Raw genomic sequence first — 22,538 nt, 5'->3', positions numbered from 1 at the left:
ATGAATCTAATCAAGTGAATTTTTTCCCCAGAGATTGGATGGCAGCTAGAAACTAGCACCTCTGCTGCTGGAGTGCTGCAGCGCTGCCCAGGCCCTCCCCAGTCTGCCCGGAGTGCTTGCCCAGGCCAGAACAGGGCTCCACAGTGGTGCTTTCTTTGGCAATAGGCCCTGGAGGCACCTGCAGCCCTTTGGAATTGCTGCCATCTAGGAGCTGGTGAGGCTCAGGGCCTGTGATGTCAGGGCTCTGCTGAGGACATCTGACAGCACACAGTCCTGTGGAACCCCCCCAGTAGGCTGAGGCATCTTCAGTGTTCCCCATTTTTAGGTAGTTGGGCACATGAACTTGCATATCCTTGATCATCCCTGAATGGCAGCTCTTGGAAGTTCCTCTTTCTTACTCCATATACCTTCTGTGCATAAGTCCCACGTTACTATCATTAGAACACGAGCTGTGTTCACACACGGTGAGCAGGGGAGATGCTTTCTCTCTGGCTTGGGGGATGGCATATGTTTGTAAAGTGTACACAGCCTCCTATAAACATGCGTGAATCTGCGTGCAGCACACCTTACATGTGTACTTTAAATATTGGGGCCTGGGGAGAATAGATTTTTACAAATTCCGTTTAGAGATTGTATTTTTAACACTGAATTACCTTAAGTGGCAGCTATTCATTTGGAAGAGTGATTGCAGATTGGAAAGTAGCTGTGTGCACGCCGTACTGTGAAATGACGTCCTTCCACGCGGGCTGGGTGGCGGTCTGTTGCATGGGCTTCTGGCACATCTGTCATTTGGTTGTGGTGTGTGCCTTGGGGTGTTTCTTTCTGGGGAGCTTTGGTGTCTGGGTTCTGCATGTTTACCTAATAGTCCAGGGATAGGGCAGAGCAATTTCTTGGTGACTCACCTTGGGGTCACCAGAGAAAGGGCCCAGTGAGAAGAGTCCCAGGCCCTGACTGTGTGACCCTCATGTCCTGGGGGATTGATGGAGTGTGTGGTCTTCCACCTTCTCCCTCTTTCCCCCAGCCCCAAGAACAGGCTCTTTGAGAGGACCAGTCAGGGCCCATCATGACAGGAAGGATGGGCACTCATTATAGCCAAGCTTACAACTTCACATTGTGGGAGGAAACATCTCCACTGTGTCTGATGCTTCTCCCTGCTTCCCTTGGCTTCCTCAGACAGCCTGGAAGGAAATCTATAATGTTGGATTGATTTGAGACCTTAGCTGAGAGCCATGCACTTTATCATCTCCATCAGGAGGGCTCAAACATGCCGGCCAGGCCCCACATAGCCAGGGATGTGGACTTGTCTATCCAGAGGCTGGTGTTAGTGGCTGGGCTGGGCTGGAGCTTCAACATCAGAGCCTGGGATATGCATGCTGCTTCGTGGTAGGAAGGTAGGAAAGGAGGGAGAACAGGTTTTCAGACCCGTGAGATGCCCAGGCCTGGCCTCTGGCTTGGCATATTCTCTACCTCCCTTTCATCCGATGGAACACTGTATTTCACAATGGGAAAGTCCTGGAGCAGGGGCGCTGGGGAGGAAGCCCAGTTTCTTGGGGACTTGCTGGGAGATGTGCGAGGGAGGAGACCTGTGGGTGTGTGTGGAGACTTTGAGTCCTGACAAGCCAAGTGTAGAAACAGGTTTCTTTGGGCAAATTCCAGCACCACTGCCATTTCCTTTCACTGAAAAAGGGGCCCTTTTTGGTATAAGCAGGTCCCATGTCTCCCCTTAAATACTGCTGAGAAATTGAGGTTCTTAGGTGAAAGGTTATGAGCCTTTGGGTAAATACTGGGTTCAGTGTCTGTACACGCATGTATATACACATGGTAAAATATTAATACATATAAATAAGAGACTTAATTGTATTTTAGTATTTCAAGCCTTCTGCCATATAGACAGAAAGGATCTGAGATTTACTTCTGTCCATCACCAGCTAGAGCAGCCTAGGAAAAAATCCTTAGTACCAGAAAGCTTCATTTTGTGCTGGTTGGGGGCTGGGGTTGGGAGGATGCTTCCAACTTCATCAATTTGAGAGAACCCTTAGAATCTGTTCTTATCCTTTTTAGTACCTCATCCAGCTGCCAGTCCATAATCTATATACCACAGGACATTGTCAGAGCCAAGGAGATAATTGCTCAGATCAATACCCTGAAAACCCAAGTGAGTTACTACGCAGAGCGGCTCTCGAGGGCGGCCAAGGATAGGTCTGCCACTGGCCTCGAAAGAACACTTGCTATCTTGGCAGACAAGGTAGGAGAGAGTATCCTGTTAGACGAGGGATGGGGGGGCTCCCTTGGGTTCCCTGAAATCCCTGGGCAGCCCGTGTGTTCGTAGAGCCATCCACACAAAGGGTGACTTTGTAATGACCTTAAAGACCTAGCTTCAGGTCCAGTTCCCACAAAGGCCCAGGGAGGGATGGTGATTTGCCTGTGGTCATGGAGCTGGGTGGGGGCAGGCCAAGGGCAGAGCCTAGGGCTTTGACTCTCAGCTGCTGCTTCATGCAGGTATGTGTTCCAGCAAGTCCGGGGGTCATTGTCAAGGCTGGGATGGATCTACAGCTTTCTTAACTATCCACCTACTCGGTACTTTTTTGACCACATTTCAGTTGACTTGGAAATTGAAAAAAGAAAAAGTTATTATGTGGTGATGTACAATAAGAAAAATATAATTGTATTGGCTTATATATAATCAGTAAGCCAGCTACTAATTAACTGTCATATGGTCCTGATTAAAAATCTGTTTATATTGGTCCATCCTGGGGAAGTGGATACATCACTTCCTTTTGATGGATGATGCTTTTTCAAATCACTCTCAACAGACACACACACGTGCCCGCATACACACACATACAGAGATTATCACACTTCCTCATTCACACCCACCCTGCTAGGCTGAGGTGCTGTTCCTGATTAGAATGTGTTATATCCTTCACATGTGTTCACCTAGCAGAAGGACTGAGAGCTGGGGAATTAGAACCACTTGGGAAAAAAACCTGATATTGTCAGTGGGAAAATTAAGAACCCTAGAACTCCTGTTGCATCCAGAATTCCTCAGAACCAGAAGTGCTGTGCCAGGAATCCCACTGTTCAGAGCCCAGGGCTTTGATGTAAAAAGATGCAAAAAGGCTTTGGTGATGGAACCAGCACAAGGCCTGCCCCCTGGAATTAGAGGGGACAGCTCAGCGAGTCAGCAAAGTTTGGGGCCCTGCGCTCTCTTCAGGCCCCTCCTCCAGCAGGACCAGGCCCAGAGGCAGGCAAGGGATCAAAGAATGTCAGAGATTCTCTGCCTCCCCTCATTCTCCTTGAGTTCATCAGTCTTGTGGGAATTTCTCAAGATTCAGCCCAGCCCATTTTGTGGCAGCCTATAAACTGAGACATCCTGAGGGCTGCAGCTCTTGAGTTGTCTGCACTGGAGGACACATAACTGGGCCTCGGCCCTGCTCCCATGCTCTCTGAGAGGCCAGGCCATGCAGCCCTGGCTGGGGGCTCAGTGGCCTGGGTTTGTGTGTGCCTGCAGACGCGGCAGCTGGTCACCGTCTGCGACTGCAAGCTGCTGGCCAGCTCCATCCATGGGCTGAATGCAGCCCGGCCGGACTACATTGCCTCCAAGGCCTCCCCGACCTCAAGTGAGGAGGAGCAGGTAATGCTTAGAAACGACCAGGACACCCTCATGGCCAGGTGGACGGGGAGGAACAGCCGGTCTTCTCTGCAGGTGGACTGGCACGAGGAGGAGTGGGTGAGTCTGCTGCTCATGGCTGTTGGCCTGCTGCTGAGCTTGGGTTGAAGTCCAGTCACTTGCCAGCCACTTCCCCACGGAGATGCCCAAGGGTTGGCTGGTTTGTAGACAAGTTCCAAGTCCCCTTCCTGGATGGCTCTGGGACCACGTGGTGTAGGAAGGGAGATAATATTTTCATACTGTATGTCCACCTGGGGAGCAGGGCTGCCGTGAGATAAGCCAGTCTCAGACCAGGTAATAAAGGGGCGATTTTCTCCATGGAACCCTACTCCTCCCAGAGGCCTCTCTTCTCTCGCTGGCCCTGGGGCCCACTCTGCCTCTGGTGCTAATGAGCAGCCAAGCCTCTCTTACTTGGGCCAATGCTTTGCTGGCTGCTGGCTCTTCCAAGGCTCTTTATCTGTGTGGAGATATGGGGGCTCAGATGTGGGGGCCACCAGGGAGGGTTTTGGAGATGCTGCCCCTGACCCTGCATCCATTGCTGTCCCACGGAGCTGACCCTGAGAGCTCGGCTGTGCCTCCTGAGGGAGGAACCTACCATGCAACTCGTTTTTATCATTTGTTGGGAGTAGTGTTGAGAGGCATTGTTCTGTGAGGTCCTGAATTGTTAGGCAGCAGCAGGGCATCCCTCCAGCCCTGCTCTGGCATAGTACGCTCCGTGTGTGGGTTTCGGCAGATAGCTCCTAGCTCTCCTTTACCTCCTCCCCACCTCCCCCATCTTAAATGGTCTGCTGCTTCTGTTTTCCTCCATCCAAAAAGAAACCTTGGTCCCCTCTGTGTGTGATGGTTGTGGGAGGTCTGCAGAGAGGCAGGAGGGGACAAGACTGCCTCATTGGGCCATGTAGCCCTTCTGCCAGCACTGGACGGCATGGGAAAGTCCTCTGTGACCTCCAGGGTAGTTACTAGTGAACATCTCCCAAACTTTAAGAACAGTGACTATAGGACATTGATTTATCTTAATGAAAAACAAATACAGCTTTAATGGGGAATTCTGAATTATTTGATATTTCTACATCTTGTGACATTTTAATAAGCCTGGTAGCCTGGGGCTGGGGGTCAGCCAGGGGTGGTTTGGTTTGTGTTCTGTTCTGTTTTCACCCTCGGGAGAGGTGACTCAAACGGGCCTTTCTGGTTTGGAAGGAGAAAGTGTGGCTGAATGTTGACAAGAGCTTGGAGTGCATCATTCAGCGGGTAGACAAGCTGCTGCAGAGGGAGCGCCTGCATGGTGAGGCCTGTGAGGACGTCTTCCCCTGTGCGGGCAGCTGCACCAGCAGGAAAGGTAACCGGGACAGCCACGCCTACTGGATCAGGCCAGAGGACCCCTTCTGCGACATGCCCTCCTCGCCATGCCCCTCCACCGTGCCCTCTGCTGCATGCCATCCTCACCCGAGCACACGTGCGTATGCATCCATGCTTCCCACTCATGCTGCCTCCACCTCATGCTGCATCTGTCTGTCCGTCTGTGTTTCTGACACCATGGCCTCCTCCCCCACGCAGACTGCAGGGAGGGCTGTCAGGTAGAGTGGGGGGTTGCAGTGTGTGGAGCAGCAGGCAGTGAGGGTGAGGCTCCATAGTCTTCCTGCCCGTGGAGTCTGTGAGTGAATCTGTGTGTCTGGCAAAGGCAGATTCTTGGGGACCCCCCAGGGTCACATGGCCCTATCAGTGAAGGTAGGGCTCCTGGGCTCCTCTGGCTTGTAAATCATTCTGAGAACCTGAAGGAAGCCAAAATGCAGATACTTTTCTAATGAGATTGTTCATTCCATTAGGAATTGGTTCAGTCAAGAAAAAGGTGAGTCATGCAGGGATGCAGCTGGGTGAGAGCTGTTAACAGGCCCAGTAGACTTCTTTAAAGGCTGGTTGTCAGTGGCTGGGCAGTCTTTTCTGGCAGAGGCACATTGTCTTGGGACTGTTAACTCAGCCAGATGGTAGACCCCAGTCTGTGCCTCTGGGGACTAAGTTAGCTTCCTCTGTTCAGCACCACCTCCAATGTGGGGCTCTCAGTAGATGGTAGGACATTGGCGTAAAGCAACACACCTCAGAAAGAGTCTTCTGTCTGTGAGGGCACAGAACATAACCAGACACTGCCCTGTTTCTAAGCCTTGAAGCTGGGGAACACGTGCTTTCTAAACGAGTGAATCCTTGGTCCTGCCACTCAGGGGGTTCTGGCTGCAGACCTAGCCTCTGCCTCCTCTTTGCTCCCCTTTGGGCAGTGTCAAGTGGCAGTAAGTAAGGCCCAGATGGGCCAGGGTCAGGCTTCATACTGTGCGGACTTCTAATTTCTGAATTGGGCTGCTTTCATCCAAGGCAGAACTGTGCTCTTTTATTAGAGCCTCTTGATCAGATCCTTCTTCATGTGTATGCTGCCCTTCACCTTTCCGATCTGCCTGCAGTCTGTTTCCAGGGCACTGTTTCACTTGAGTCTTTGATTCAACAGTGTTTATGTCTTCCACTCTTCCATCTGTGTAGGGGTATAGTTTCAGTTACCCAAACCTGTGATTGGTTCATGGAGCTATTTTGTCTCTGTGTTCTAATTTTTTAATGTAAATTGTGCTTTAAAAGCAAAATTTTCTGAAAGTTCATTGCTTGTTTCTGTTTAATATTGTCTTGCTTGTGATCGTAACATTTTTCTGCATATTTAAAAAGTAATTTGTTGAATTTTTTTTAAATGCAGGAGATAGATTATTTAATCAGATATTCTGTTATATCCATAACATAGATGTCATTTTTTTCTAGATACATCCTGTATTGTTCAAATATAGACAAATTTAAATATAGTTTTAAAGTTATTTAAATGAGCATTTATTTATGGTATCTAGGGCATGACTTGTAATTGTGTGTGTCATACACATCATGTCTGTTGCACTCATGGGAATATGAAGCTTACGTCTGAGAGAGTCTAACTCTGCTGATCAGTACTCAGAGAAACGTATGAAACCATATGCCACTAAATTAACTACAGGGGATCCTTAATTTAAAAATCTTGAGCATAGCCAGGGAGCTATTCAGACTTTGGCATGAGAAAGCATCAGACTGTGAACCATTTATTTTACTCAGTTTCTCACCCTCCAGGGCCAGTGCTTGGCTCTGTCATGACTGCTGATGCCATTCCAGTTCCCTTGGGCACTTATTTTGGCTTTATGGGCAGGTTGTGTTCACACCAGCTTATTTATCATACATGAACAACTCCGTGCCTCTTGGGAAGGCATCATCAGTTTTCATTTCAGTTGTCTACCCTGTCCTGGGTCCTTGGTTCTCACCTTTCACCCAGGGAGTGGGCCTGCCTCTCAGCTCACCCTCCTGAAGAGCTGCTCAGAGCCTTGCCTGGCCGGTGGGGTGACCCAAGGCCAGGACTTCGCAGGACCTACTGACAAGTCGCTGCCCTCTGGACCCGCAGAGTCTCCGTGAGCCTCTCTCTCCTCCTAGTTTTCCCCACAAGTGCCTTACAGGCCTCCTGCACCCCTCCCCCAACCTGCCAGGATTTGGTGGCTCCCCTTACCTTTCGTGAATACGCTGTTCTCCTCTCGTCATCCGTGAAGAGTCGTTCAGACCCCAGACCAGGGTGTTCTTAACCTGGGGTCTATGGGTTGTACCCCAGGTTTGTGTGCCCCTGAAATTATGTGCTTAAATGAGAGAGAGTCCATACTGATCATCAAATCTCAAGGCCCTCCATGACCTAAGACAAATTATAAGCCCAGCGCTGGTCCAGGAGCACCAAAAGGGATTCCCTTCTCTCCATTTTGATTGAAATATTGAATTCACCCAGTGGGGTTTAACCCTGTTGCCTTCTCAGGAATGCCCAACTCAGCTGTTGGGGATCCCCATAGAAGGTCATTAAAGCAGACTTCTAGACCTGCCTCCTCATTCAGACTTGGAATCTTGGAGGAAGGGTTACTGAGAGGCAGAAATCTGTGTTTTTTCAGGGTCTGCAGTAGTTCTCATTAGCTGGACAGGTGTTTAGGACACTGCCTCACTCCACACTGTGGTTTCTTCTTTGGTAGGTAGATAGTCTCAGGTATTTGGGCTCTAATGAGAGGTTGAAGTCTTCAACTACTAGAGGCCTTTAATTCTGCTCTATTTCTGTCCCCTTTGCCAGTTTAAGAAGTCATTGCCAAACATGATTAGAGAGAAAGGATCCCTTGCCACCCTCTTCTGGACAACCCAGTTTGTAAACGTCTCCATAAATCTGGTTCCAGCTATTCATGGGGATCTGAAACCACTCATTTCAGTATCCTGAAGACAGTCTTTGAACCACAAAATTTAGACATAAAAGTAAATAAACTTTTATTCCAAATGATCCCTTTTCAAACTTGTTTTCTTTCAGTTGGCACACCCAGTTAACCAGGTTTTTAAGGGAAATGTGAAATTGAAAAATCAGGGTTTTAAGGGAAGTGTGAAATTGAAATGAGTACTTCAGTCACGGAAATGTGACTCAGTGAATTAAATTGGTGTTGTTTGTGGACCTGGAGGGGCAATTCTAATTCTAGACTTTGCCCAAATCATAAACGTTTATATTTAGTTTAAATTTTAACAGTTGGCATAGATGTTGTTTGGTATATTGGTTTCACCCCTGGATCCTAAGCTTTTGGATCTGAGCAGTCAGCATTCAGCCCAGGACCCAGTCGTGAGTTGGGGCCACGGGCTCAGAACTGCGGATGCTCACGTTACTGGTCAGTCTCTCTCGTTACCCGTTTGCTTCCAGATGTTGTGAGCTGACACACAGGGCTCTTCCACATACAATGTGATCCATGTGGGCACATTATCACATTGTCATATGTGAAGAGCATTTTTTTGTGGAAGTCTAGTAGCATGAATGTCTGTGCCGGTGAAAGAGGCAGTGTGCACCACCAGGGGCTTGGCTGCCCTTCGTGTGCCTTCTTGGGGAGGAAGCAGGCAGGCCTCCGACCTCTTCTCCGTGCAGTTAGCCATCTGGCTGCAAGCTGCTGATGCAGTTGCTTGGAGTATTGAGTTGTTTGTGTCTGAACTGTGTGCGCTCCTTAATCATCCATGTCGCCCTCCATTTCTGTGCAGATTGCAGCCCCCCTCCAGACGAGTCCAGCCCAGGTACGTGGTTTCCGTTGAAGGCTTCTGCAGCTGTCTTTGTAACACTCAGGTAGCGTTTGTGGCTAAATTATCAAAGATTACTTTGTGCTCCCAGAGTTAGGAACCTAGTTTAGGAATTTCTTCATTTGAGGCATGTAGCAACTTTTCTTAGGTTTGGTGAGGGAGCAGTTGGTCTGGGGACTGTGGCCTAAAGCAGACTTACCACATGCAATTTTTCCCATCCTAAAACTTTTTCAGATGATTAATGTCCATGAGTGCACTGGGCTTTCAAAAGTGGGTAACCTGATTTACAGAGGCACATATTTGCAAATGTCACTTTCTGTGATTTCACCTGAACTTGGGAGCTTTACTTGAAAGGTCTGTAACCGCCCAAATGCTGCAACATTTGCCATCATACAACATCCTGTCTTCTGAATCTGGATATAACTTTAGAATTCTTTTCAGGCATTGCTATGGGCCTCAGTTGGAGTTAGCACTAGAAATAAATTTTTTTATCCTGTATTTGCATGTAGAAATCAGTGTTTATGGTTCTAGTTCAGGGGTTGGCAGACTGTGGCTCTGAGCCAAATCCTATCCACTGCCTGCTCTTCTAAGCAATGGTCTGTTGGAAACTTGTCACACCCATTCATTCCCCTGATGTCTGTGGCTGCTTTTGTGGAGCAGTGCTAGAGGCGAGTAGTTGTGACACAGACCCCAGGGCCTTCAAAGCCTAGGATATTTATTACCTAGTCTTTACAGAAAAAGTGTGCTGACCCTGCTCTAGTTCGTATTGAGTTTCCCAGATAGGACTTGTGGTTTTCTCAGAGTGAACAGGAGACCCCCAAAGATAGGACTTTTTTTTCTTATACTCCCAAAACCAGCTCCATAATCAGTCTGATGATTACATAGTTTCAACTGGATGTAAATATGAGATAGCAGGACACCTGCTTTATACCTGGAGTGTAGCAAACTGGGGATTGTGGGGTTTACCAAACTGTCCCGTCAGCTGGCAGCTCCCCTTAGCTCACACAGCACCGTGACTTCAGCTTAGCTTTTGGTGGTGACTCCTGGCAGTAACCCCCCAGTGCCCCATTCAAAGTTAGCTTGTCAGCAGTCTAATCTGATTGGGTACATAAGCCCCTCAATTTGCTTTCGGCCCTTCACAGTTTGTCTCTCCCAAAAAGTCAGTGCGAGGTCTCCAAACTCAGCCTCCGTGGATCCTCGGGGTCACTGAGGCCTTGGTAGTTACTGAGAGAGATAATTTTGTCCCTTCCTCTCCACTGCCTTTCCTGGCCTGTGCCTTCTCTTTCTCCTTCATGTCTGTCCCTGGGCTTCCAGACCTCCCAGCTTGACTCCCAGTGCCTTCCTGCTGAGCTGATGTCCCCAGAACCCCAGTGGTGGAGACACCAGGACCACACCCAGCAGTCAGGACGAGGAAGTCGGGGTGGGGGGGCAGCTTCATGAGCCCACCCCAGAGATGCCCAGGGGTTCCTGCAGTTTGTAGAGCTAATGGGAAGTCTGGTGGGTTTCCAGCAGCACACAGACCACGCCTGGCTTGTAGGACCCTCCTTGTTTCTGTCAGCTGCATCATTTACAGAAGCACTGGTGGTTCGCCACAGTTGATGTCTAATGCACTATAACGGTATTGTCCCCTGCCAGGAGTTCCTTTGGCTTTTCCCACAGAACCGTAACTGTGGATTAAAATACACATTTTCTTGCTCATTCTCCCTCCCTCCCCCCTTTCCTCCTTTCCCTGTTCAGGAGGAAAAAAAAATGCAAAAGCACAATATGGTTTGAAAGCCCTTCCCAGTTCCCCATAGTGTGGAGTGCTCAGGGGCTGGTCCAGTCAGCAGGTGCCAACAGGTTAGCAACTAGATAGGAGCCTGCCCCCAAAAGGGGAGTCCACTACATCCCTAAGGATGCTGTCTAGTCAAGCTGGGTTTTTCATAGCAAGACTTTTCTCACTGAAGAAGCAGTGTATAACCCTTCGCCAACCCTAACGCAGCTATCATCTTTTACTTAGCTGGGTTCTGGTAGAAATCCCATTACTGTCCTCAAATTCATTTTGTTTGTAAACTTTTAACTTTAGTTTCTCTTCATATTGACCCAAATGTATTATCCCCTCCACCCCCATTCCCCCTCTGCTCAGCAGAAGCAGCCTGACATGATCAAAGTGGAGTTTGGAACCAGTTAGACATACATACAGATGCTGCTGCTTTTTGAGTGTCTGGGAAGACTCTTAACCTTTCTGAAACTGTCATGATAATCCTATCTCTGTGGACTAAACTAAATGAGAGAACAGTTATGAAGTAAAGCACTGATAGGTGTTGTGTAAATGGTGGCTGGCGCTCTGATTGACTCATCCAGACCTGCTGAGGCCTTCTCTGGGCAGATGGCAGACCCACCTCCCACCCAGGTCCACATCCCTTCCCCTGGAAAAGCTCCAACTGCTTTCTAGCCATTCCCCTATACTCCAGCCTGTTCAATGTTGTTTTTTCCTCCTAAATGCAGACTGCCCTAATTCTGAGTTTACGGGTTTTTTTGAAAGTGGGCAAAGTAAAAAACTATTGTACAGAGAGGGCTTACTTAGTCAGTACCGCTATCTCAAATGAGATCATTTTCAGGTTAACATGATCATAATTTGCATGTTAATTACATATGTCTATGCATGTTAAGTGGTAGAGTGAAGTAAAATGAGTAACATTTGCTCTAAGAGCATTTGCTTCTCAGTGAAAAACAGTCTTAATGCCTGCCCACCTTTCCCCAACCTCTTTGGCTATTAAAACTTAGTTGCCATTGGCCTTTCTGGATAGTTGATGAATATAATCGGCATGCATTCAGCAGTTTTTCAAAGAAACTAAACCATGGTCTGTGAAGTTTTTAGAGGAAGAAAGAGACTTGGTGTTGTCTAGTATAGCTGTCCCATCTTACAGAAAAGGACCCGTGTGGCTGTGGGATTGGAAGACCTGCCCCAGGCCCACTGCTGCTCAGCAGCAGCCAGGGCCTCGGACTCGTATTTTCCATACCCCAGTCCAGCGTTCTTTGTCCCCGTGATTTATTTGCTAAGACCTTTCTGCTATAGACTTTCTAAATTTAAGCCTGCTTTTCTCATTACAGATATAAATCCTTCTCCACATACAGTGTGCTTGCATGTACAGTTAGATCATTTCCAAATTTTGAATTATTACATATACTTAGAAATCTGTGTTAACCAAATGCTGAGTATAGGGAAGTCCTTTTGCACATTTTTCTAAATTTGTTTCTCAACAAATGCTAGGCATACAGTTTGAGAAAGCAGAGCCATGTCTCCCTTCTCTCTGTATTAGGTTCTGTTTACATAAGAGCCTCACAGGGCCCTGCGGCCTTCCCCAAGGGTGGTGGCTTGATGTCCGGGACACTGGGACTTGCACCTTGTCCTTCTCTCTGCTGCCCCTGCCACGTGTGGCTCAGTGGTGATGGTCAAATGCCTGTGTCTGGGCTCAGTGACCTGTTAAAAATATAACTGATGAGGGCATGTCTTTTCCCTTTTAAAGGTCTTCTAAACAGGGAGGGACAAAGAGCCAAAACCAAAAATATCTTTCACTTTGTTTCCCCTGAGGTTCTGTTTTTAGTTGTTTTGGTACAGGATCAAACTTTCCTTTTATCCCTAAAAGAAAACTAAACTAGAAATAGAGGCCACCAAGCAGTGAGGCCGGGTGGGAAGAAAGTGAATGCCAAAGGGCGGGACATGCAGAGAGCTGAGAGTGCGGGAGCCCTGTGGAGGGGCCCTGCTCCAGACATGGAGCGTCGGGGTGTAACGTAGCTGCACAGAGGCTACCCGGGGGTAGACTTGTTCTTTGCTCTAGAAGGACAGGGGTCTCTGCCTTTACACCTGGTCAAGAGAAGCAAGATGGCAGGTCACTGTCCTGGGTGCCCTGTCTCCCCGTGTGGAATGGGGGCTGTGGGAGGGGATTGGCCTCTGCATGCAGGATAATTTTTGTGCTTAGTCAGGACTTGCAGATGCTTTTCTGTTGTTTCCCCTAAAAGGAAAGTCTGGCATATTTTGTGCAGAATCCCCAGTAGGATCGGGAGACCAGGCGTGTGTCAGCGGTCCCACAGTAGAACTGATGTTTGAGTTTATTGGAGGAGCTTCAGGCTAGAAGGCTAGAGACTGGGTTGGTTCCAGGTAGAACTTGGTGCCAGTTCTGGGCCTGAGTGTGAGCCAGGCAGAGTTATAAGGTGCAGAAGGGTGGACAGAGGGGGAGTGAGAGGGCAGTTTGGGGTCTAGGGAGTGTGAAACTTGTTACCCTTCCAGAACCTACCTAAAACCTTCCTTCTGAAGTGACTCCTTCCCTCATGCCCAGGAGAATGGAGTGAGGCTCTTTACCCGCTGCTGACGACCCTCACGGACTGCGTGGCCATGATGAGTGACAAGGCCAAGAAGGCGATGGTCTTCCTGCTCATGCAGGACAGCGCTCCCACCATAGCCACATACCTGAGCCTGCAGTACCGCCGCGACGTGGTCTTCTGCCAGACGGTAAGGCTGGAGCCCGTGGCACCTCCCACTCGGGGAGACGGGCTTAGGAAGCCTTGTGCCCTCTCACTTCACATCAAACAAACCACACATGGCAATATTTTCTCCTGCCTGCTGCATTTAAATTTATACAGCAGGGAGGTCTAGATTGCAACTTGGAGGACCTTTAGGAGAGGGTCTTATTCCACACTTGTTTCTCCCTGAAGAGCTGGCAGTAATGCATGTGTGTGCCTGTTGCTCCTGCACAGCAGTGTGGGGCTGCAGGTGGCACAGGCCTCTTTGCCACTTTACTTCCTACAAAGGAGTTCAGGAGGTGCAGGACTGTGCTCTCAAGGCAGTCCGTTCTTGTTGGTGAAACAGCAGGTACCTAGTTCTGCCACTTGTGCACAACCGTGTTCTGATGATCATTATCCTCCTGAGAAGGGAAGGCTAGAAATGAATGCCACAGGCTTGACAGATGCTTTAACCAGATAAGCTGAGTGGACAGTGCCAGAGGGTCAGGCTGGTCCTTTGTCTTTCTCCCTCCTGTCCCTGTGAGGCCTGCTCCGTCCCACAGAGGGTGTCCCATGGGGGAAACTTGCAGAGTGACCATGGTCTCTCCTTTCTGGTCTTTGTCATGGTCACCTGAGTTTCCATTCAGAGCTGGGATGGATCAGTGAGCATGAAGACCCTTTCACTGTGGGCAATTAATTCTGGGCTTCCAGAAGGTTCCAGGCCAGGAGTAACCCCAGGCAGGTCAGGTCAGAGGTGGAGCCAAAATCAAACTGGCCTCGGGAGCAACGGAAGCAGGAAACCTGGAATGCTGCGTGTTCTTTGTGGCCCTGGAGCCAGATGCCCCCCGGCCCTGTGAGGGAGAGGTGGTGCCGCCGAAGCCCGACTGCCCATGGGTGAGGCGGCGTCTGTCCCCGGCCAGCCCCTACCCAGCATGTTTCCCACAGCTGACCGCCCTCATCTGTGGCTTCATCATCAAGCTGAGGAACTGCCTGCATGACGACGGCTTCCTGCGGCAGCTCTACACCATCGGGCTGCTCGCCCAGTTTGAGAGCCTGCTGAGCACCTACGGTGAGATGCAGGGCCCCCTGCTCCCTCGGCCCGGGGTCCTGGGGCTCGTGGGCAGCGCCAGTGACAGCTGTGACCCCCTCTTCCCGGAGTATTGTTCTGGCTACACCAGCAATACATTCTAGTAATCCAAACATCACCAAAATGTGTAACAAAGATGCAAATAAAAAGTCCCAGACAGTTACAACTCATGCCCTGCTTACTTTTCTTGTTGTTCCATCTTAATGGTTTTTCTTGTTGAGAAGGGATGATAATTATTTAAGCAATAACTTCCTGTGGGACATTTACTGTTTCTCAGTGGCTCCTGTTAACACAGTCGCAGTTCATCTCGGCACACAAGTCTGTGTGGGCCTAGGGGCCTGTTTCGGCCACCCCGCCTTCTCAGAAGGGAAGTTGCTGGGTCAAGTGGTAGGAATATTTTCATAGACATATCCAAATTGCCCTCTATAAAGACTTCTTCTCCTTACCCTAACTTTATTTTTATTTCTTCTGAGAAAGTAAAAATGGATAGTTTTGAAAAAGTATTTGTTAATTCTTGGGATTGTAAGATATCAAATAAATATCAGGCCTTGTGAATAGAAGTGTGTGGCCACAACATGCCATTTTACTGAAGAGCCAGCTTTACCTTCTGAAGACCCGTGCATGTTGGTTTCCAGCCCACACTTCCTTCACCAGGAAATGGCTAGGAAGTATGGTGCATATTTGCACCAGCTGCCTTTTTAATGTGGCCATGGGACTCAGTAGCAGTGTTTACTCTCAAAGACGGGAGTCGCCCAGTGCAGAAGCTTGGAGAGGCTCCTGCCTAGCCTCTTGGCCCCTCATACCACAGCCACACCTCATCTCGTCACCTTCCATCTATGCCCCAGCCCTGTGCCCGTGCAGCGTCCACTCGCAGAGGGGCATGTCCCCTCCACCTGACAGCCCTCCTTCCCTGCTGTGTATTTAGGTGAGGAGCTGGCCATGCTGGAGGACATGAGCCTCGGAATCATGGACTTGAGGAACGTGACCTTCAAAGTCACTCAGGCCACTTCCAGTGCATCGACTGACATGTTGCCGGTCATCACGGGAAATCGGTAGACATATTTTTTAATTCTCAGAACTAGCACAGTGTTCTAATTTATGTTCATTACATGTGGTGCACATGTGAATTTTATTTTATTCCATTTCATTCAGTTAAAAATGCTGATCACAGTGCTCTATGCTAATTTCAAACTCCTTTAAAGGTACACGACCAGTGTTTTAGAAATCACTGAGCCAGTGCACACTCTCATACTGGTTTTCCTCTCCCCACATGCTGTCTCTTCTCTGTTTTCCAGGGACGGGTTTAATGTGCGGATCCCTCTGCCGGGCCCCCTGTTCGACGCCCTGCCCCGGGAGATCCAGAGCGGCATGCTGCTGCGCGTGCAGCCCGTCCTCTTCAATGTGGGCATCAACGAGCAGCAGACGCTGGCAGAGAGGTGCCTGCCTGGCCTTGGGGCCTGCAGTGGCTGGGGTGGTTGTGGAGATGATATAGAAGATTTACTTAGCCCCCTTCAGGCTGAGGACTGTGTGGACTCTGTCATTCCTGCCTTCATTTGGCTAACATTGTTTAGGTGCAGCTGTAGGCCCGAACCTATCTTTGGTGCTGAGATTACAAGGATGAATCAGGCATGGGCTGTGTCCTCAAGAGACTTGGGCTGTTGAGAAAGAGATATGGGTGCAAAGATGAAGCTAAATGCAGAGGTTAGAGGCCCTAATGAGGTCTGGGAGGGTCTGTGAGGACTTCCTAGTTGGGGTGATGGTTGAAGTGGGTTTTGAAGAATAAGTAGGAGGAGGTCAGATGAGGGGAAGTAAGACCTGGTGACCCAGGCCAAGAAGCCTGAGGAAAAACCAAGCTTGGAGTTGGGGTGATCCTTAGGCCCAGGTCCCGGGCAGTTGAGGGGGGGGCAGTGGTGAGGTTAGAGAGGCCTGCGTGCCAGCCTAAGAGGTGTGCCTTGACTCTAAAGGCCTGCACCTTATAACTCCCTCCAGGATCCTCTGCCAAGCAGCAGGGAGGAGTCACATGTGCCATATGTCCAAACCTTTGTGCGTGTGTGTGCGCTGCAGGGGAGGTGGCAGGTGTGTGTAGCCTATAATGACCTGCCACTAGTAGGTAAATTGCTTTCCTATTTTATTATTCATGTGATACGCGTATTTTAGAACAACAAGGTATCTTAAAGTACTTGCTGTTAAGGCAATTTTGTCTCTAGGATGATATGCCTTATTCCTCTTGGGTTTTTAGAACCCAATAGTCAAATCCATTGACCCCTAGATAAAGGGTCACCCCCACTTGGCAAATGTGGTGCGGCTGCTGGGTGACATCACAGAACTTCTGGCAGGGCAGGATATGATCAGATTGACATCTTAAATAGATCACTTGCTGGCCATGTGATCACATGGGCAGACATGAGGGGAACAAGTTTGATGATGAAGGCCATTGTTAGGAAGAGTCCAGGCCAAAGGACCTGATCAGGAGATGAGGTGGGGGACAGACTGGAGAACTACTTTAGTGGAGAAGTAGATCTGGTCTTCAGCTGGGCAGGCTGCACAGGAGAGTAATAGGCCCAGGCTTCTGGATCCGTAGTTATGGAGAGGTGCCTCCACCTGCTGAGCTCAGTAGCCAGACAGAGGGGCATGCTCAGGGGCAGAAGGAGAGCTTTCCTAGGCTGGGGGCACCAGCCCAGCAAGCTGAGACCCCTGGGTGCAAGCACAGCTGGAGGCACCCTCTTTAGGGACAGTGGATGGCATTGAGGGCCCAGCAGGAAGGAGTCCCTGGGCATTGAAACATTCCCAGCACCTGACAGCTGCTGTTCTTGACGACTCGGCAGGAGCAGTTTCTGGAAAAGGCTGAGTGAGGCCAGATGGCAGGGAGCACAGGGGCAGGTGGAGGAGGGTGTGGAACAGTGGGGAGGCTGGTAGGGTGCAGTGTCTTTACTTTGCTCCTGGGACAGTCTCTCCTCACCTCATAGACAGGGCTGGCTCGCTCATGTCCCTGGGCCACCCCGATGGAGCAGGTACCTAGAGGAGAAGACGTGGACATCAAGGCAGAGGGCTATGGTGGGCCCACTGGAGGTCCTGCCCCCTCAGAGTGACATGGGACCATGACGAGGCTGCTGTGCAGGGAGGGTACTCACCAGGGAAGTGGCGGAGCTAGACTGGGCGTCCAGGCCTTGGACTATAGAGCCGGCATGTGTTAATGACGCCTGTGCCTTCCTCTGGGGAGGCTCTCCTCTGTCTCCCCCTTACGCTTCTGGCACACCCTGGCTGTCTGGGAGGCCCCGCATGGTGAGCAAAGGCTGGCGCCTCACAGTCCAGGAGGAGTGGCTGCTCAGGCCCAGTGGTCCCGCGGGCAGAGAGCAGCTTCAGATTCACACATTGGACCGCGTCCTCCCTCCTCAGCCTTAGCCCCACCGCTATCCCCTCTTCTCAGCACCTTTGGGGTGAGAGGACATAGGGGCTCCCATCTGGAGCTGGGAGGGGGTTCTGTTCTTCTGTTCTGTGCTGCGTGAGGGTTGGGATGCGTAGTTCTGATGATGTCCTAGGCACGTCTGTAACAAGTGTGCCTGCTTCCTGCTGGTGAGGTGTGCTTGAACTTGTCACCAGTGGGGTAGAGATGACCTGGTGCTTGAGGGGAATTAGATGGACGTGGCGTGTGAGAGAGTTACGTTGTTAGTGATTTAATGCAGTTTAATGCAGTGATATTCATGCTAGAAGAAAGTGACATCAGCCAACTAATGATATCTCATGATCTCCAAAGGTTTGGTGACACATCTTTACAAGAAGTTATCAACATGGAAAGTTTGGTGCGGTTAAATTCCTACTTCGAGCAGTTTAAGGAAGTTCTGCCTGAGGACTGTAAGTATTTCTTCAGTGTGGCAGGTTTCTTTCTCACCTTTGTCTTTTGTCACTTTGGGTGTCTGAACCCTTCCTGCTGCTCCAGCTGTCTGCTTATAGCCTTCTGGAGGCTGCCCCCGGCTCACTCTTCCCTCTAGCTTCCCTGCCCCCAAGGCAGCCTGTCCACCTGCTTGGGCACAGCCAGGCCTGCGTCCTCACCCAGAGGAGCTTCCTTCTGCTGCAGTCCTCGCTGACCTCTTTCCAGTAGGTTCTCTTCTCCTGTACACACTGTGGGCCTTCTCTGCCACACTGCCTGTCACTGGTGTCTGTTGATGCATTTGCATTTGGGGGTTTTCCCAGAGGCAGGACTCCTGCTTGGCCTGGGGGTGGGCTTGCCCCCTCCTGGTGTGAGCACCCCATGCACCCCCTCCATGGTGCCTAGAGTAAGATGCTGGGCAGATGTTGGTTGTCCCTGGAAGCAGTGGAGAGGTGACAGCAGCTGTCACTCTGCCTACACAGTGGAGATGCCACCGCCCTGAACTCAGGCAGAACCCAGGGCCCCCTGTACTGTCTGTATGTGGGGAATCTCTCCTGAACTCAACCCAGCACATATTTTTACTCAGCACAAGTACAAAGCACCTCAGGACCCTGTGATGTATAAGGGGGAGACCCTGCCTGGGAGTGAAGGCCAGATAGAGGAGCGCTGGGCCTCCAAATGCTGGCCCTGCTCCAGCTGCCAGGAGCCCGCAAGGGCAAGGGGCCAGAACCCCACCCATCCTCTAATGGGGTCACAAAGAGGGAAGGTGTAGAAGGACTTCCATCACACTTGTGGGTCACTGATGTGTCTAGCGCTGAGCCACACAGCACACCCATTTCCACAGTGAACCCCCACAACAGCCCTCCAAGGTGGTCATTACCCATTGTCCACATGGAGAAAGGGGTTGGCCTGGCTGGAGACCTGTGTGCTCAGACAGCTGGTGAGGCCATCCTGTTAGGAGAGACAGGTTTGAAGAGACCTTGGGGGCCAGGCTGAGGGGTAGAAGCTTAGTGGTTTCAGTGGAGAAGGAGTGTGGAAAAGTTGCCCTTCAAGAATTTGTCTAGAATCGACAAGTGTGCTGATTGGGTGGGGGTGGGGGAGAGCTGTGCGAGCTGCTGGTGGATGAGGGTGAGGCTGTGAGATGCCCGATGGTGCTGTTTTCTCTGACTTTGACCCAGCCATGTCAGCGGGGTGAGGAGCATTCGGACTGACTGTCAGCTCCTTGGTGGCCCCCTGAAGATGGAGCTGGGAGTGAGCAAGGGGAGGGTGTGGCAGGCAGAGGGGAGGGCCTGCGCGGGATGAGGTCGCTAGAGAGCTGGTGCAACACCTGTGGGCACTGACAGGCAGAGGAGCGGGGCTGGGGCACAGGTACAGCCCAGGTCCCCATGGCCTTTGTGATGAGGGGCAGGCCTGTCACCATGTGGCCAGCTGCATGGGATGACATGGAGGCCTTCCGTGGTGGACAACACTGTGTGCAGGACAATGGCCATACTGGTCACCAGGTCCCATCCCTAAACACACCTTCCTTTCTTGCTTAATCCCATTGACCTTCCAGCTCCCACCGGGACTCGTCATCTTGTCATTTCCGAGCTGCAGCAGTGTCTCTGGCCCGAGGTCCTGGGTACTGTCCCAGCGCTTATGGCTCCCCCTCTCTTCCAGGCCTGCCTCGGTCTCGGAGCCAGACGTGCCTGCCGGAGTTGCTGCGCTTTCTGGGTCAGAACGTGCATGCTCGGAAGAATAAGAACGTTGACATTCTCTGGCAAGCTGCCGAGGTGCTCATCACAGTGAGGAAGAGGGTGGTCGTGTGCCTGCTGCCCATAATAATAATAATTACAAATCACAATCTCAGCTGGGGGTGGACAGGACAAATTCCTCCAGGTGCGCAGAAAAAGTCACTGAGTATGTCCCAAACTCTGGAAGATACTGACAGGTGCCTGTGAGTCCATTACTTCAGGGCAGCCTGAATTCTTGTAAGCTTGACACTGAGTCCAGCCCCTGGGGCATTTAAGAACCAGACTCATGACAGTTGTTAACTTCAGAAGTTTGCACAGTGGATACCAGCTAAAACCCACTGCCTACTGCATTGCTTAACAGGTTCAAAGGAGGCCATGGTAGCCTTTACAGTCCCTGAGCAGTGTTTACCGTGCATCACAGTTTGCAGCTCCTCTTTTCCCAAGTACTCACACTTCAAGTATTTTCTCACAGATTTGCTGCTGGAGCTCAAGTCACAGCTCTGAGCCTGGGGGTCCCAGTAGTTCACAGCTTGTCCACACACCCTGTTCAGGCAGCACTGGGACTGGCACACAGACTCGGGCTCAGGGACCCCGGCAGCATTCTGTGCTTGCCTGGCCTGAGTGCAGGGGAGGATGGAGGCACCCCTCTGCCCTGGGGCTGCACTCCCCTGCCGCTTGCAGCTGGACCACTGCCCTGGTGCACAGAGCCCGTGGCTTCCCAGAGCTGCTCATTCTGGAGCTTTAGCGTTCTTGTCAGGAAAGAATTTCTCCCAACCCCGAGCCTCTTCCACTGCAGCAACCGGCCTCCGCTGGTCATGTTCTGGCCAGCCATTGGGTGGTCTGTTGAAGCCTGTGTGTGAGGGCCCTGGGAACATGCCACTCTGCAGTTTAATGGCTTTCTGTGGAAAGAAGCTTTAAAGATGAGCATTCCCCTTTGTTCATCTCTTCACTTAGCTTTCAGGTGCCTCGGCTGGCAAGACTGTACCCTCCTGAAATTGTGGGGTGGGTCAGCCTGAGGATCTCCCCTTTCTGGGCCAGGCTGCCCCTGGGATCTTTTTACAACAGAAGCTCCAAGTGACGGGAAACTCAGTGGGGTTCACAGGCCTCATTTTTCAAGTATCCTCCTGGTTCTCATCTGCCCATTCTTGCTCAGGCTGCACCAGCAAATCAGGCACGGGGTGGGGCTCCTGCAAGCCGGGGTGCCTCTGCAGCAGGGCCCTCAGGCCCATACTCTGCAGATGGAGAAGCTCCCCTACTTCCTTTTCATGCTTTTTTTTGGAGGCTGCAAAACACCGTTGGGCTGACTGAGACAAGCCTCTTACACAGGTACCTTTGCAAAACTTCAAAGAGCAAGACTTTCTGACACAGCCAATCCCTCTACAGTGGCACAAGGCAGGCAGCCACTAGTTTACTCAACTTAGACAAACACACAAATGGCTTTTCGGACAAGGCCAGAAGCAGAGACCTGTGTATAGCTTGTTTAGCAACTGTGGTTCTGTTTTTCTCTTGCTATATGATAGGAAAAATCATCAACTCTAGGAGGGTTGACTATCCTCTGTAACCAGGTCAAAAAATCAGTGCATCCAGCCTCATATTTTTTTATTACTAGCAGAGCCCCATGGTTTAAAAGCACAGATTCAGAGGTGAAAGGGACCCTTGGGCATGTCAGTTCCCATATTGTCCATTGGGGATGTGCTGGGGGCAGGTGGGTGTCGGGGTGGCAGAGACAAACTGCTCAGGCACCAAACCCTCTCGTCCTCAGTTTGACCAGAGCTGCCCTCTTTTTCTGGATCCTACTTATTTTCATGTTTGTGCATGAACAAGGGGTCCCTGGCCACAGTTGGAATATCATTAGTCAGGTCTAACCCCTCATTTCAGGGATGGGGAGACCAGCCTGAGCCCCAAAGCTGTTAGATGGCCCCCTGGAGAAGGGAGCCTGGCACTGCAAACCGCCTTCCTGGGCAAGGATGCACCTCTGGCCACCCCGGCCTTCCTTCTGGGACCTCGTGTTAGCCCTGGATGCGCCATCTGTGAATGTAAACTTTCTCTGAACCTGTTTGTAGTTCCAACTCATGCCATGTGTCTGGGTCATGAACGCCACAGCCTGTGGAATTTAGTGGACATTCATCCTTGCTCTGTCGGTGATAATCTGAGAAACTTGGATGTAATCACTCTTCACCAAGCTTAGGGGCTGCTTAGGGTCTTCTTTGTTTGTTTCTTTTAAAAATATTTTTGTGTGTTCTCAAGAGAAGCCCATCCTCCTCATGATGGTCTCAGCTGAACATGTCTTGGCCTCCCCTGGAGCCAGTGCTCAGCACTACATGTGCTAGCTCTCTAGCAGCATCCCCAGTTGTGGCCGTGCATTCTGGGTTTGCTGGCCTGAGAAGTGGTTATGGTGCTGTGCTTGGGGCAGTCTGCAGTGGCTCTCCGAGTTTTCTGGAGTGCAGCACATTGCTGGAGCCCGCCGTCTCTAGCTTGGGTGATTTTTTGTTAAATACTAGTGGTGGTCTCGTGTGGTATCTGGTGCAGGTCTCCAGGCTCTTGCCTGAAGTTCCTGTGGCCAATTAGGAATTCACA

The 22,538-nt window shown here is 50.6% G+C and overlaps 1 protein-coding gene across 14 annotated transcripts in view; it reads left to right on the top strand.

Moving 5' to 3' along the window:
* INPP4A (inositol polyphosphate-4-phosphatase type I A) overlaps window positions 1–22,538 on the top strand; it is a 179,162-nt gene that overhangs the window by 110,538 nt on the left and 46,086 nt on the right. For 6 of the 14 annotated variants that reach the window (XM_073239970.1, XM_036994600.2, XM_036994596.2 and 3 more), the window contains 10 exons: window positions 2,062–2,245; window positions 3,512–3,730; window positions 4,868–5,123; window positions 8,756–8,788; window positions 13,111–13,283; window positions 14,219–14,342; window positions 15,286–15,412; window positions 15,656–15,796; window positions 18,115–18,212; window positions 19,888–20,000. In XM_073239970.1, the coding sequence (XP_073096071.1) occupies window positions 2,062–2,245; window positions 3,512–3,730; window positions 4,868–5,123; window positions 8,756–8,788; window positions 13,111–13,283; window positions 14,219–14,342; window positions 15,286–15,412; window positions 15,656–15,796; window positions 18,115–18,212; window positions 19,888–20,000 (1,468 nt within the window). The remainder of the gene's footprint in view (window positions 1–2,061; window positions 2,246–3,511; window positions 3,731–4,867; window positions 5,124–8,755; window positions 8,789–13,110; window positions 13,284–14,218; window positions 14,343–15,285; window positions 15,413–15,655; window positions 15,797–18,114; window positions 18,213–19,887; window positions 20,001–22,538) is intronic. The other 8 variants (XM_036994608.2, XM_036994606.2, XM_036994602.2 and 5 more) reach the window with 5 other exon arrangements.

The sequence above is a fragment of the Manis javanica genome, chromosome 1, assembly GCF_040802235.1.
Source record: "Manis javanica isolate MJ-LG chromosome 1, MJ_LKY, whole genome shotgun sequence".
NCBI lineage: Eukaryota > Metazoa > Chordata > Mammalia > Pholidota > Manidae > Manis > Manis javanica.
Note: the sequence above shows the minus strand (reverse complement) of the source record. Positions and strands in the feature narration are given on the sequence as shown.